Source organism: Lactuca serriola, chromosome 9 (genome assembly GCF_051521515.1).
Source record: "Lactuca serriola cultivar US96UC23 chromosome 9, Lser_US96UC23_V15, whole genome shotgun sequence".
In the NCBI taxonomy this organism is placed as follows: domain Eukaryota; kingdom Viridiplantae; phylum Streptophyta; class Magnoliopsida; order Asterales; family Asteraceae; genus Lactuca; species Lactuca serriola.
Window position 1 is genome coordinate 37,224,546 of NC_136416.1, and position 15,572 is coordinate 37,240,117.

General features: G+C 42.5%; 1 protein-coding gene and 1 pseudogene across 1 annotated transcript; both read right to left on the bottom strand.

Moving 5' to 3' along the window:
- Positions 1-10,253: 10,253 nt before the first annotated feature.
- LOC145075551 (phytosulfokine receptor 1-like) lies at positions 10,254-11,497 on the bottom strand (annotated as a pseudogene).
- A 774-nt stretch (positions 11,498-12,271) lies between these two features.
- LOC145072742 (laccase-7-like) lies at positions 12,272-15,210 on the bottom strand. Its single transcript, XM_079019207.1, has 6 exons — positions 15,065-15,210; positions 14,614-14,765; positions 14,265-14,509; positions 14,048-14,179; positions 13,013-13,963; positions 12,272-12,676 (listed from the first exon to the last, which is right to left on the bottom strand). The coding sequence occupies exons 1-6, from the start codon at positions 15,170-15,172 to the stop codon at positions 12,546-12,548; spliced, it is 1,719 nt and encodes a 572-aa protein (XP_078875333.1). The 5' UTR covers positions 15,173-15,210; the 3' UTR covers positions 12,272-12,545.
- Between the last annotated feature and the right edge of the window lie 362 nt (positions 15,211-15,572).

Below are 15,572 nucleotides of genomic sequence, written 5' to 3' on the forward strand. Positions count from 1 at the left end.
ACATTTTTATTGATAACTTAACTAAGCTAAAGTTGTAATGACCAACATTAATTCACTAACAAAATTAAGCACTTCGATTTTAAAATTAACTTAATTTAATTTTATAATTAATTTAATACTTTCTTTTTTGTTATTAGTTTTTCTTTTACTTTTGTAACAACGCAAATTTTCAAACAAATTTTTCAGTTTTAAAAATATAATTATTTCCATTCAAAACAAGGCATAAATAGTTTAAGTATTCTGTCAATTACAAATATTCAAAATCCCAAGATCATAAAAGCATTCTTCAGTGTGTATCGATCACGCCGGCGCCTTCCCACGGTCCTCGCTAGTACCTGAAACACATACATAACATCTGTAAGCATAAATGCTTAGTGAGTTCCCCAATATACAACTTACACACATACGCCTTTCCAGGCCCTGACCTTTCGGTCATCAACACTACGCCTTCCGGCCCATAACATAATCGCCTTCCGGCCCATAACATATTGCCTTCCGGCCCACATAACATACATAGCACATATAACAAATATCTTACCACATATAGCATACATATCACATATCATATCTGACCTTCCGGTCACACAGTCAAACCCTTCCGGGTACAGTATAGTGAGAAGACTCACCTCGTGAATGCTGAAAGCTAGCAAATCCTGAAATCACTCGTGCACAATCCGACGAGCTACAACCTTCCTATAACATCACATATCTCATTAACACATATATCTTCTAAGTGTGACTATCCCTAAGAAGTCAGACTTAGGTCAACTCTGGTCAACGGTCAACGGTCAGCTCGACCGGACTCGGTGAGTACCATGGCGACTCGGCGAGTCTAGACGTCCTCCAACTCTCTGGGATTCCTTATCTACTCGTCGAGTATCCCCCTTGACTCGACGAGATCCACGTGGAAGAATCGCGGGGCCACCCCGACTCCACTCGCCGAGTCTGAAGAACAACTCGGCGAGTCCCAGTGAATCTTCAAGCTACTCGCCGAGTCTGAAGAACAACTCGGCGAGTCCCAGTAAATCTTCAAGCTACTCGCCGAGTCTGATCATTGGACTCGGCGAGTCCATGCCATGCAGACGAGCAACTGCTTCCTGAAATACGTATGGTCCCGAGATATACAATCATGGGACTTTCTGGACTTCTAAACATCTTATTACTGGGGTATAAACGTCTGGGTAATAACATAATAACCCATCTAATCACTAAATGGGTTTCATAAACCCTAGATTCTTATACACATCAAAATAACAGAAATGGTCCGAGTATTACCTGAAAACGCACTCTCTGTGTCCCCAAACCTCAGGACTCGATCCTCCTTGATACTCCTTTGGCCAAACTCTTCTTCTTCTTGCCTAACAAATTCCTCCAAGTTTCAATAGCTTTCTCTCCTGCTCTAGACGTCCACAACGATTAGGGTTCTTCTCAATCGGCCAAAAGACGGACAATGACGGCCTAAGAGGCGTTATATACGATCCAAAACCAAACGGCTAGGGTTTCTGCTGAACAGCGTCGACTCGCCGAGTCCATATCTGGACTCGTCGAGTCCAGTCGCAAACCCGCGACCAAGTCTGCGGTCCTACTCGGCGAGTCTGGCTCCAACTCGCCGAGTCCCTTCCTAAAATGCCCCCAAAATAGTTTTAAAGCAATACCTGAAATTCCGGGCTGTTACAACTCTCCCCCACTAGAACTAGACTTCGCCCTCGAAGTCTCACTCTGCGAATAACTCCGGATGTTGCTCCCGCATCTCACGTTCCGGCTCCCAAGTCATCTCCGATCCCTTCCGGTGTTGCCACTGAACCAACACCAGAGGTACCTCCTTGTTTCGCAGAACCTTGATCTTCCGATCCCTGATAGCTACTGGTCTCTCGGCATAATTCAGACTCGCATTCACCTGAATATCCTCTAACGGAACCACTGCCGATTCATCGGCTATACACTTCCTCAACTGTGATACGTGAAAGGTATTGTGAATCTGTCCCAACTCTGCTGGCAACTCTAGCCGATAAGCTACCCGACCTACTCTTGCAATTACCTGAAATGGACCTATGAACCGGGGTCCCAACTTGCCCCTCTTTCTGAACCGGATCACTCCTTTCCAAGGAGAAACCTTCAGGAGAACGAAGTCGCCAACCTGGAATTCAAGCTCGGACCGGCGTCTGTCCGCATAACTCTTCTGTCGGCTCTGGGCGGTCAATAACATCTGCCTAACCTGCTGAATCTACTCTGTCGTCTGGAGTACGATCTCTGTACTGCCCATCACTCTCTGTCCCACCTCTCCCCAGCAAATGGGAGTCCGACACCTCCTACCATACAACAACTCAAAAGGTGGCATACCAATGCTCGAATGATGGCTGTTGTTGTAGGAAAACTCAGCCAAGGGTAAATGCGCATCCCAGCTACCCCCGAAGTCTAACACACACGCTCTAAGCATGTCTTCCAATGTCTGAATCGTCCGCTCGCTCTGACCGTCTGTCTGGGGATGGTATGCGGTACTAAAATGCAATTTGGTACCCAGCTCCTCATGAAATTTCTTCCAGAACCTGGAAGTGAAACGCACATCACGGTCTGAAACAATCGAGATCGGTACCCCATGCCGAGATACCACCTCTCTCACATATATCTCCGCCAACTTCTCCGCTGAAGAACTCTCACTGATGGCAAGGAAGTGTGCACTCTTCGTCAACCTATCCACAATCACCCAAATTGCATCAACTCCCCTGACAGTCCTCGGCAATTTGGTGATGAAATCCATAGTGATCTGTTCCCACTTCCACTCGGGAATCTCCAATGGCTGTAACTTGCCATGCGGTCTCTGGTGCTCGGCCTTAACCCTACGGCAGGTTAAGCACCTCTCAACGAACCATGCCACGTCCCTCTTCATACAGGGCCACCAATACTCTTTCCTCAAATCCAAATACATCTTTGTAGCACCGGGATGGATCGAGAATTTCGATCTATGAGCCTCTTCCATCAAGGTAGTACGCGTACCGCCCACGAATGGTACCAATCCGACCTTGAAACGTCAGAAGTCCTCGTCCATCCTTAACGAACCCTGAAATTAACCCAACGACCCGCTCTTTCTTCTGCATCTCGGATCTCACAACCTCGGCCTGCGCCCCACGAATAGCATCCAATAACGGAGTCATCACCATCAGTCTCAGACATACATCTCGCAATGGAGTGCTCTCCGCTCTACGACTCAATGCATCGGCTACCACATTAGCCTTGCCTGGGTGGTATAGGATCTCACCGTCATAATCCTTAACCACGTCCAACCATCTCCTCTGACGCATATTTAGGTTGGGTTGATCCATCAAATACTTCAAACTCTTATGGTCCGTGTATATAGTACAACGAACCCCATACAGGTAGTGACGCCAAATCTTGAGAGCGAACACTACTGCCCCCAACTCCAAGTCATGCGTGGGATATCTCGCCTCGTGAGGCTTTAATTGCCTCGATGCATAAGCTATCACATGGCCCCTCTGCATCAACACTGCACCCAGTCCCGAAATCGATGCGTCGCAATATACAACAAAATCTTCCATTCCTTCCGGGAGGGCTAATACCGGGGCTTCGCACAGTCTCTGGCGTAGTGTCTCGAAGGAAGTCTGTTGCTCGGGTCCCCATGAGAATGTAACACCCTTCCGGGTCAATCTGGTAAGCGGCATTGCGATCTTGGAGAAATCCTTAATGAATCTCCGATAATACCCTGCCAACCCAAGGAAGCTCCTGATCTCAGAAGGTGACTTCGGCACCTCCCAACTCATCACCGCCTCAACCTTGGCCGGATCGACCAATATCCCTTTCTGATTGACAACATGTGCTAGAAATTGGACCTCCCGCAGCCAGAAGTCACATTTGGAGAACTTTGCATAAAGCTTCTCCGACCTCAATACCTCGAGGACCTCCCTCAAATGCTCCTCATGCTGCTCTCTAGATCTAGAATACACCAGAATGTCGTCGATAAATACAATCACTGACCGATCCAACATCGGTCTGCATACCCTATTCATGAGATCCATGAACACCGCCGGGGCATTGGTGAGCCCGAAAGGCATCACCACGAACTCATAATGCCCATATCGCGTCCTAAACGCTGTCTTCTGGACATCCCCATCCCGTACTCTCACCTGATGGTACCCTGACCTCAGATCGATCTTGGAAAACCAAGACGCTCCCTGCAACTGATCGAATAAATCATCGATCCTCGGTAACGGGTAACGGTTCTTGACCGTCAACTTGTTCAACTCCCGGTAATCAATGCACATCCGGTGTGAACCATCCTTCTTCTTGACGAACAGAATAGGTGCTCCCCATGGCGAGCTGCTCGGCCGAATGAATCCCTTCCCCAGCAACTCCTGGAGCTGCGAAGACAACTCTTGCATCTCTGGAGGTGCAAGACGATAAGGCACTTTAGCAATAGGCGCGGCCCCCGGAACTAGATCGATACCAAACTCTACTTGCCTCACAGGAGGTACTCCCGGCAACTCCTCGGGGAAAACATCTGAAAACTCGCGCACCACAGGAACCTCCTCAACTGATTTCGGTCTCTCGGAAACCTCCCGCGTATCCATCACATACGCCACAAAACCCTTACAGCCCTGCTGTAGACACTGCCTTGCCCTAGCGGCCGAACAAAAAGCTGATCCCGAACGGGTACCCTCGCCGTACACCGAAAGAACTCCCCCACTATGGTCTCGTATAGTCACCAACTGACGCTCACAGTCGATGACAGCGCCGAATCGGCTCAACCAGTCCATGCCCACGATGACACAGACATCACCCATCGCAATAGGAATCAGGTCAATCGGGAACTCCACCCCGAAAATCTCTAGCACACATCCCCGAAGAACCTCAGTGGCACAAATCACTTTCTCGTCAGCTATAGAAACTCTCAAAGGTCGACTCAACGACTCACGACTAACGCTGATATACTGACTAAAGGCTAAGGACACAAAGGACCTACTCGCACCCGATTCAAATAACACTAAGGCAGGCACAGAGTTCACAAGGAAAGTACCTACGCATACAATAACATAAGCATAACATCTCGAAATTAAAATAAATACATGAATTACAACATACCTGCCACGACATCGGGCGCAGCGCGGACCTCCTCCGCAGTCAGCTGAAAGGCTCTCCCACGAGCCCTCGGGGCCTCGACCTTCACTGGTCGAGTCTCAGTAGTCCTGGCAGTAGGTGCAAATCCCTGACGAAGCTGAGGGCACTCGGCCTTCCGATGGCCGGTCTGGTTGCAATGAAAGCAAACCATAAACCCCTTGGGGCACTCCCTAGCAATGTGCCCCTCCTTGCCGCACTTGTAGCAAGCACCGGCTCGACACGCCCCATCGTGACCCTTGCCGCACTTTCCGCAAGTGCGGCTCTTCGAACCTCCCGTCCTCGAATCGGCGGACTTAATCCGCTTGGCTGCCGGCTGAGACTGAGCCGGCCGCCGGTCTGCCTGCTGAGACTCGGCCTCCTCCCTGGCCTGAGTCTCCAACTCGATCTCACGCTTCCTGGCATTCGCCTGAAGCTCAGTAAAAGTATGGTAAGTGGAGTTTGACACAAACTCCCGAATCTCCCTCCTCAGAACACCCAAGTACCGGCTCATCCGAGCCTGCTCTGTGGCCACCAGCTCGGGGCAAAACATCGCCCTCTCATGAAACTTCCGCGTGATCGCCGCCACCGAGTCAGTACCCTGCTTGAGGGTTAAGAACTCCTGAACCAATCGTTCCCGCTCCACCGGGGGAACGTACTCATCCCTGAACATGGTAGTGAACCCCTCCCATGTCACTGCCGTAGTTTCTGCCAAAGTGAAGTTCGCCGTCACGAACTTCCACCAGTCCTTCGCTCCCAGACGGAGCTGGTTCAAAGTGAACCGTACCCTCAGGTGCTCCGGGCATGAACAAGTGTAGAAGCACCCCTCTATATCTGCGATCCACCTCATCGCAGCAATCGGATCCTGCGTCCCATCGAACTCTGGTGGCTTCGTGTTGCTGAACTCTCGGAACAGTAACGAGTCACCCCCCTGTGGCCTAGCAGCGGCCACAGCTGCGGTAGCTGCAGCGGTTGCAGCCTCAGTCAATGCGGCGTACCGCTCATCGAACGTCTCCATCAGGGTGGTCTTAATAGACCCAAACATCTCCGGGATCTCAGCCCGGATCGCCGCCGCTACCTCCTCGTGAATCATTTGACGAATCTCCTCGTCACTCACACCGCTCGAACTCGCTCCGTGGCGTGGTCTAACCATGATGTCTCTGAAATACAACATAAAACTATCAGAGACTCCAGCGAGTGTAATCGCACTCGATAACGCAACCCTACTCAGTCTCCGATCTCCAGGGATTCTTACTTGGGCCTCCCCCTGACCCGGTGTCCTCGGTAGTACGGGCCCAATACTACCGACCACACCGCATCAGCGTTCATCCCAAGTCCTCCTCCCCAAACTCCGGATAGTGAGTACTCTACTTCTGACATGCACTATCTACCCGCATACTAGCAAAGCATCTCATATAGGCAAACTTCCCTAGACTACGGTATCACAAATCAGGCCACTCTAGTCCTATCATGAATACCTAGTCTTCTAGCATGCATAACAATTCATATCATATAATAGTGTAAGGTATTTTGGGGATCTTTACCGTTCGGGCGCTGACTGATCGTACACACTGCTTCTTTCTTGCTTATCACAAAACCATTTACAAAGTTTATGCCTTTATTTTAAAAGTTTCCTCAAATCCTCGGTTTGAGTTCAGTTACTCCCGAAGGTGCACCCGAATCCCTCAAACCAAGGCTCTGATACCAATTGTAACAACGCAAATTTTCAAACAAATTTTTCATTTTTAAAAATATAATTATTTCCATTCAAAACAAGGCATAAATAGTTTAAGTATTCTGTCAATTACAAATATTCAAAATCCCAAGATCATAAAAGCATTCTTCAGTGTGTATCGATCACGCCGGCGCCTTCCCACGGTCCTCGCTAGTACCTGAAACACATACATAACATCTGTAAGCATAAATGCTTAGTGAGTTCCCCAATATACAACTTACACACATACGCCTTTCCAGGCCCTGACCTTTCGGTCATCAACACTACGCCTTCCGGCCCATAACATAATCGCCTTCCGGCCCATAACATATTGCCTTCCGGCCCACATAACATACATAGCACATATAACAAATATCTTACCACATATAGCATACATATCACATATCGTATCTGACCTTCCGGTCACACAGTCAAACCCTTCCGGGTACAGTATAGTGAGAAGACTCACCTCGTGAATGCTGAAAGCTAGCAAATCCTGAAATCACTCGTGCACAATCCGACGAGCTACAACCTTCCTATAACATCACATATCTCATTAACACATATATCTTCTAAGTGTGACTATCCCTAAGAAGTCAGACTTAGGTCAACTCTGGTCAACGGTCAACGGTCAGCTCGACCGGACTCGGCGAGTACCATGGCGACTCGGCGAGTCTAGACGTCCTCCAACTCTCTGGGATTCCTTATCTACTCATCGAGTATCCCCCTTGACTCGACGAGATCCACGTGGAAGAATCGCGGGGCCACCCCGACTCCACTCGCCGAGTCTGAAGAACAACTCGGCGAGTCCCAGTGAATCTTCAAGCTACTCGCCGAGTCTGAAGAACAACTCGGCGAGTCCCAGTAAATCTTCAAGCTACTCGCCGAGTCTGATCATTGGACTCGGCGAGTCCATGCCATGCAGACGAGCAACTGCTTCCTGAAATACGTATGGTCCCGAGATATACAATCATGGGACTTTCTGGACTTCTAAACATCTTATTACTGGGGTATAAACGTCTGGGTAATAACATAATAACCCATCTAATCACTAAATGGGTTTCATAAACCCTAGATTCTTATACACATCAAAATAACAGAAATGGTCCAAGTATTACCTGAAAACGCACTCTCTGTGTCCCCAAACCTCAGGACTCGATCCTCCTTGATACTCCTTTGGCCAAACTCTTCTTCTTCTTGCCTAACAAATTCCTCCAAGTTTCAATAGCTTTCTCTCCTGCTCTAGACGTCCACAACGATTAGGGTTCTTCTCAATCGGCCAAAAGACGGACAATGACGGCCTAAGAGGCGTTATATACGATCCAAAACCAAACGGCTAGGGTTTCTGCTGAACAGCGTCGACTCGCCGAGTCCATATCTGGACTCGTCGAGTCCAGTCGCGAACCCGCGACCAAGTCTGCGGTCCTACTCGGCGAGTCTGGCTCCAACTCGCCGAGTCCCTTCCTAAAATGCCCCCAAAATAGTTTTAAAGCAATACCTGAAATTCCGGGCTGTTACAACTTTAATTTGATTTTATAATTAATTTAATTTAATTTTAATATTAATATTAATATGATTTTATAGTTAATTTATTTTGTTTTTATAATTAATTTAATTTGATTAAAGTTAACTTAATTTTATTTTCTAATTAATTTAATATTTTTTTTATTATTATTTTAATTTTTTAAACTAATTTTTTTTATTTTAATATTTGTCTTAACTTGATTTTAATACTAATTCAACTTGATTTTACAATTAATTTATTATTTTTATTGATTTTTTTAAAATTAGTTTAACTTTGATTTATAATTAATTTAAAATTACTAAAAATATGTTGCTATTATTAACCTAATGAAGCTAAAGTTGTAATGACCAACATTAAATCACTAACAAAATTAAGCATATTGAAACCATATTAACATGAAAATAAAGACATAATAAGCAATATTACTTTCATATTCCAATTTCATACAATTAAATCACTAACAAAATTAAGACTTTGAAGCCATATTTACAAGAAAATATAGACATAATAAGCAATACAACTTTCATATTCCAATTTCATACAATATAGCTTTCATGTTCTAATTTAATACAATTAAGCATACAATACATCAAATTCAAATTCCAATTTCAAACAATTAAGCAATACATCCAATTTCATACAACCATACCAAATAACACCTACCATTTTAGACATCCAATTTCAATTTCATACAAATGTATATATCTAAATACAAAATCAAACATATATATATATATATATATATATATATATATATATATATATATATAATTTCAATTTCATGCCTAATTTCATTTTCAAGCCAATACAGCACATTGAGCATAAACATAAATCTGAAAAGCATATACAAAATGTTGCATAAATATGAAAAAACATATATAATCCCTAAAAATGCATAAGCACTTGCATACCTTAAAATACAGATATAATCACTCAACCAAACAAAATCTTAAAATTATACAGATTTATCATCCAAATTACCATCAAATCAAAAGAATAGTATAAAAATGGGGAGAAATTCGACCTTCAAACATCAAAATTTTGAAATTGCAGCTAGGTCGCTGGTAATGGAGGTTTGGTAGGCGATGATGGCGGTCTTGTGGAAGGAACCGGCGGTTGGGGGAGTCAGATGGTCGGAGTCGCTTGGTCGCCGACTGGGAGGTTTCATAGGTAAGAGAAGGCATGATAAACAGGAAAGGAAGCTAAAGCGGGGGGGGGGGGGGGTATCTTTAAAGGCCTTTAGCGGTGATTGGTATTAGCGGCGACACCTTCGAGGAAAAAATCAATGCCTTTTTTCTTTCCGTAACAACCCTTGCATTGAAAACAAATCGAACGAATATGACTCGTTTGAGCGGATCGCTATTAAGGTGGCCATTACCGGCGACATGTAACGCATCAATTACATGTTGCCGCTAATGTCATGCGTCGCAGCTAAAGGCGTCGCTACTAATGCCCCATTTCTTGTAGTGTAGTAAAAGAAACAATATATATATATATATATATATATATATATATATATATATATATATATATATATATATATAGTTTGAACCTTTGAGTTTTTTTATATATTAAATCTATTAAGCAAAGAGAAACACAACTTAGAAAAAAAAAGTATACAAAGAGGCAAGATGAGGAGAGATTTCATTTTTGATGATATAGTTGCAATTTAATTTAATTTAATTTAATTATTTAATATTATTATTATTATTATTATTAGACAAAATTGCAAAAATGGTCCCTGTGGTATGCAAAATTTTGGGGTTTTAGTCCAAACCACGAGTTTTTTTGATCCATGGTCCTTTTAGAGTGGTTTATATGTGGTTTTGGTCCTTAGACTTAACTCCCGTTAAGTAGGATATGTTAAGCCCCCTCATGTGCCTTACACGTAAGGGTAAATTCGTCATTTCATATGTAAGGGACCATTTTTGCATAAACTTTTTTTTGGCTTAATTGACATTTACCCCTCATGTACCTCACACGTACGGATTCCAATCCATTCTTGAAACTGTTGGATGATTTCAAAAGATCGTTGAGGGAAGGATCTGTGTTGTTTTCGTTTGATTTATGGAAAAGAACTACTAGTTTTGATTCATGTTCTTCTTTGTTGCTATCGGTTTCATCATCTTTTTCTGGATCGACTTCTTGTCTGGTTGGTGTGCGAAGGACGATCAAGAACATGAGTAGAAGAATGAATAATGTCCCGATTCTGATTCCGATTGCCATATCTGCAATTACGCCTTTGCTTTTCAAGTTCCCAAATTCGGGCCAGATGGAGCCGATGAGGTGGTTGTTACTGAGATCAAGAAGAGGCGGGAAGCTCAAAATCTGATTATACTGCAACGCGACTGCTCTGTTACTGATGTTGGTTCGCCGGAAAAACGAGAAATCCGGTGAACCCTCTTCCAGTGATATTTCCTGGAAACTGAGGCAAGGTAAGTGCGTGAGGTTCTTTGGTATCACTCACGACAACGAGTTATTGGATGGATCCAAGTAAAAAGGAGAATTGAAATCACCTAAATAAGATGGAATCGAACCTATCAAATTATTCCACGACAAATCTTATAACTGTAATTATGTTGAATCTTTTAGCCACATGGGTATGCTGCTGGAAAGTCCACAGTTTGCAATTACGAGAGCTTTGAATGCTCTGAAACTTAATTTATCATCATCGGCCGGCAACTGTTCACCACGAAAGTTCATGGTTAGAACCAAAACGGTTAAGTTTGGACAGTGTTGAAGGATTTTCAGAGTGTTTCAGAGGTTACTGAAACTGCAATTCGAGAGGGAAAGGTAAGAAAGTGATCGAAAATTCTTGAAAGTTTTAGGGATTTCACCATGGAATCTGTTTCTGGCGAGATTTATAGCTCTTAAATTTCGGAAAGACGAAAGGTCGTCAGGAATGGAACCGGAAAAGTTCTTCGTGCCAAGATCAAGTGAGGTGAGGTTCATCATCATGGAACAGTTAAATTCAATCGGACCATTGAATGAATTGTTTCTTAAATTAAGAAAAGAGATAACCGGTGAATTTGAGAGTGTGAATGTATGCCACCGGAGAAACGATTCGATTGAGCTGAGAAATGAGTCAAGTTTGGAAAATTATGGAAGAAGTCCGGTAGATTCCCGGAAAGCTGGTTTGATGAAACATCCATTTAACGAATTCACATGTAATTTAAGGACATGAAGTCCAGTGGATTAACAAATATACCAGCGGGAATAGAACCATGAAAGCCATTACCAAAGAAGTCTAGTTCTTAAAGTGCAAGCAGGTTAATGCTATCAGGGAAAGCTCCATTAAAATCATTACTGCTCAAATCAAGAACTTCCAGAGGGGCGAAATGAAAGAGGGAAATTGGAAGAGGACCGATGATGATGAATTCATAGGCCACCATCCATCGATAGCCAATTCCAATCCATTCTTGAAACCCTCTAAAGATTTTAAATCCATTAATCCAAAAAAAAAAAAAACAGTTTATGCAAAAATGGTCCCTTATATATGAAATGACGAATTTACCCTCACGTGTGAGGCACATGAGGGGGCTTAACAGATCCTACTTAACGGGAGTTAAGTCCAGGGACCAAAACCACATACAAACCACTCCAAAAGGACCATGGATCCAAAAAACTCGTGGTTTGGACTAAAACCCCAAAATTTTGCATACCACAGGGACCATTTTTGCAATTTTGTCTTATTATTATTGTTATTGTTAGATTTCTAGCGGCTTATAAGTTGAATATTTGTTGGATGGATTGGTTTAAAAGTCCTTATGTTAGCTATTGAATTTTGTAGGTGGGTTCCACTAGTTTGTTAATAGTCATTTATAATATTTGTTTGGTTTAAAAAAAGTATCAATCTTGACATTAAGAAAATGACTCCGACATGCTACAATTTATTTAAGACTGAATAGAATATTTACCAAAAGAAAGAAGAAAAAAGATCATTTGATTCCATTGGAACTTTTCAACGCATATCCAACACGCGATTTGAATTTTATACAAAAATTTAATATGACAACAAATCAATACATATATAAAAAAAAAACATTACACATCATGCCTACAAAAAGAATCGGTCATAGGCTTACAGGTTTATTAATGATAAAAAACAAATATCGAATCCTCATGTACTTACATACAAATGTAAGCAAATCCATCTTTATGCACAGTTTAATTACGTCCGATATTCTTCGCCGTCCGTTTTTAGCACCGAGGGAAGTCGGCAGGTGGTGGTGGCAACGTGGATTCCGGTGTTCCTCCGTTTTCCACCAAAAAAGCGGTTCCTAGTCCCCATGGCATGTGTACATCCAAATGACAGTGAATAAACCAAGCACCTGAAAAAAAAAAACAAATAAAAAAGTCAATAATGTGAAAAGTTTTCGATATATAATTCTATTAAAGTATGCAAATTCAGCTTATTTAGATGAAAATAAGCTAATCATGCATGGTCGCTTCAATAAAGCATAAGTCAAACATAGCATATTCGTTTTTTTTTTTAAGATAAAATATTTTCTGTAATCCAGATCATTTCCACCAAAACATGTGTTGGATTAGATTATGCTAGATAACGTAAGGAAACAGTCAATAAAATGAAAATACATAAAAAGGTCAACATTTTATAATTAATAAATGAAATTGTGAGGAGATGAGTCATGAGATGAGGTGATCACCTGGATTATTTGCACGGAATCTGATGGCAGCCCAACCACCGGTGGGAACCCCAATCGTGTTCCGTTCTTGTGGGTTAACCAAATTAAACTTTCGTGGGTCATTTATGGGATCATAGTTGCCAAATCCTTGAGCCAAGATGTAGAAGTTCATTCCATGCAAATGCATGGGGTGATTTTCAATACCCACCAAGGCTGTGTTCTGAAACACGAGTTGAACAGTCGAATTAAACTTGAGCTGCTTCACACTTGTCAACTTTGGTGTCGTCATAAGAGGCTGATTGAAGCTAAGGGTAGTGTTGGTGTAATCGAATACAACCGGTGGTTGATCTGGGAAATCAGTCGTGTAAATCCCACTAACGTTTCTATAAAAAGCTTCCAACATAGAGATCGTTGATGGTAGAACAAATGAATGATTGTTCATGCTTGCAGACATTCTTTGCCCGAATATCCCTCCACATGTTTGGTTGTTTCCACACTCCGATATCCCGAGTCCCATGGTTACATACATGCTCTCGTCGACTGTTTGTGGAACCGGTGACCAGAAAGGGCTAGTGACAAGTGCAGTCATGTTGCTTTCAAATCTAAAAGCTGTTGGTGTGTCGTTCAAAGCAGGTAGGACTGGAAGAACTGGTGTTGTTTGTGTGGCGTTTTCGTAAGCTAAGATCGCGGTGGTGGTGCTGTTATTGATCGTCACTGCGATTGCGCTAAGGTATGGACGCGCCGCCATGTAATATAATCCCGGTGATTGGTTTGCAGTCAATAGGACATCGGTGGTTTGACCTGGACCCATGACGACAACATCTGTTTGGAAAGGGTTTGTGTAGGCTGCATCTGCCCCAACCACTGTCAAGTTGTGGTTCGCTATCTTGAAGAAGAGTTGACCATTGAGAGCAGCGTTGATTAGTCTCAAGAGATATGTTTTGCCTGGGACAACTTGAAGTGTGTATGTTTCTGATTCGAACAAAAACAAGAAACCTTCAGAAGATGATGAAGAAACTAGAAATTTGTAAGAATATCAGGTGGTCGGCTACTTACTGTTTGACGGGCAAGAAGGATACAAATCACCGGGCCACCCGTTGATGGTGTAAGCATCAGAGTTGTTAGGTGCCACTCCGGTAGCTAGTGCAGCGTTCTCAACATCGATAACGTTAGCATTCCACCATTCTCCTGAAATGTTTTATTATATATTAATTACAGAGTTAAGACGAACATACTCCTACAAACGAAGGAAAGAAACAAGACATTCACATACCCAAAAGGATTGTCTCTTCACGATAAGGTTTAACAAAAGGGTATTTTTGTCCGTCTCGTGGGCGGATGACCAGAGCACCATAAACGGTTGCCCGGAGCCATTGAGTATGTGCATGCCACCATAAAGTGCCCACTTGTCCGGTGAGATTGAACCTGTAGGTATAGCTATTTCCTGGTCTAATCGGGCATTGTGTGATGAATTCAGGCCCATCCGCCCATTGACTTCGCATTTGGAACACCCCATGCCTGCATTACAGCCATTACGTACGTTTGAGTTGCATGTTTTCACTCAATCGACTATATCATTTTTGCATTCAAAACATTCCATGAAAATAAATGTTACTAGTTACCAGTGGATAGTAAGGTTGTATGGAGATTCATTGAAGACATGAACAATAAGAGTGTCACCCTCCTGTACCCTTAGAGTTGGCCCTGGAAGGCTTCCATTTACTGCCACGATTACATGATTTTGACATAATCGACTCGTCGTCAGATTTTTTACCTACACCAATAAAGTTATTTAAAAAAAAAAAAACCATGTGAGTTTCAAGAAAATTACAACATGTCAATTTTGTACATCATTTAATAATAGACCAACAAGCCGACAATGAAATACATGTGTTAGATATATCTATCTTTATCTAAACAACTATTAGCTAGAGCATGCAATAGGGTTAGATCAATCAATGAAATGGCAATTATATTTCCACTGATCACCAACTCATGTTTTCTTTCTGGTGTAAGAAATTAACACGACAATGGAAGTAAAATATACAAGGAAGGAAGGAAGGATGTCGGTACATGAAATGAAGTCTCCACTATTGCGGCTGATGTTGTTGACAAACACAAGGAGAGAAAAACTAGTAGGATTCCAACCGGAAACAGCAAACACACCATTGTCGATCGCATGATGCAAAGATAGTATGAAATTTCTATAAGATTTGTAAATGACTTGGGTATTATATGTAAGCGAGGGCTATATATATATATATATAGAAAACTACTTGGCCCGTAAGGAATTTTTTATTGTGAAAAAGGATTCAGTAGTGGGTAGATGAGGCTTTTGACAGAAGAACATTTACATGGATTCGTGAAAGATATGCGTACGTAAAGTAATTTTGTAAATTGCTAACTCTTTATTTATTTATTTCTTCTAATGTTCGATTGATTATTTATTATATTTATGAGGTTATAACGATTTTTGTATACATGATTATTTTTATATAATAAAATTATTGAATGTGATTACATTTATTATATGAAATTGATTATTTTTTATATAACTATTTTGTTTTGTATTATGAGATAT

Bases quoted from the DNA above. Each gene is read 5' to 3' on its own strand.
- LOC145072742 (XM_079019207.1), bottom strand. From the start codon at position 15,172: ATGCGATCGACAATGGTGTGTTTGCTGTTTCCGGTTGGAATCCTACTA. The intron at 14,510-14,613 runs GTAACTAGTAAC...GCTGTAATGCAG, and splicing joins TACAACCTTACTATCCACTG to GCATGGGGTGTTCCAAATGC. The intron at 12,677-13,012 runs GTGATCACCTCA...TTTTTTTTTCAG, and splicing joins ATTCCGTGCAAATAATCCAG to GTGCTTGGTTTATTCACTGT.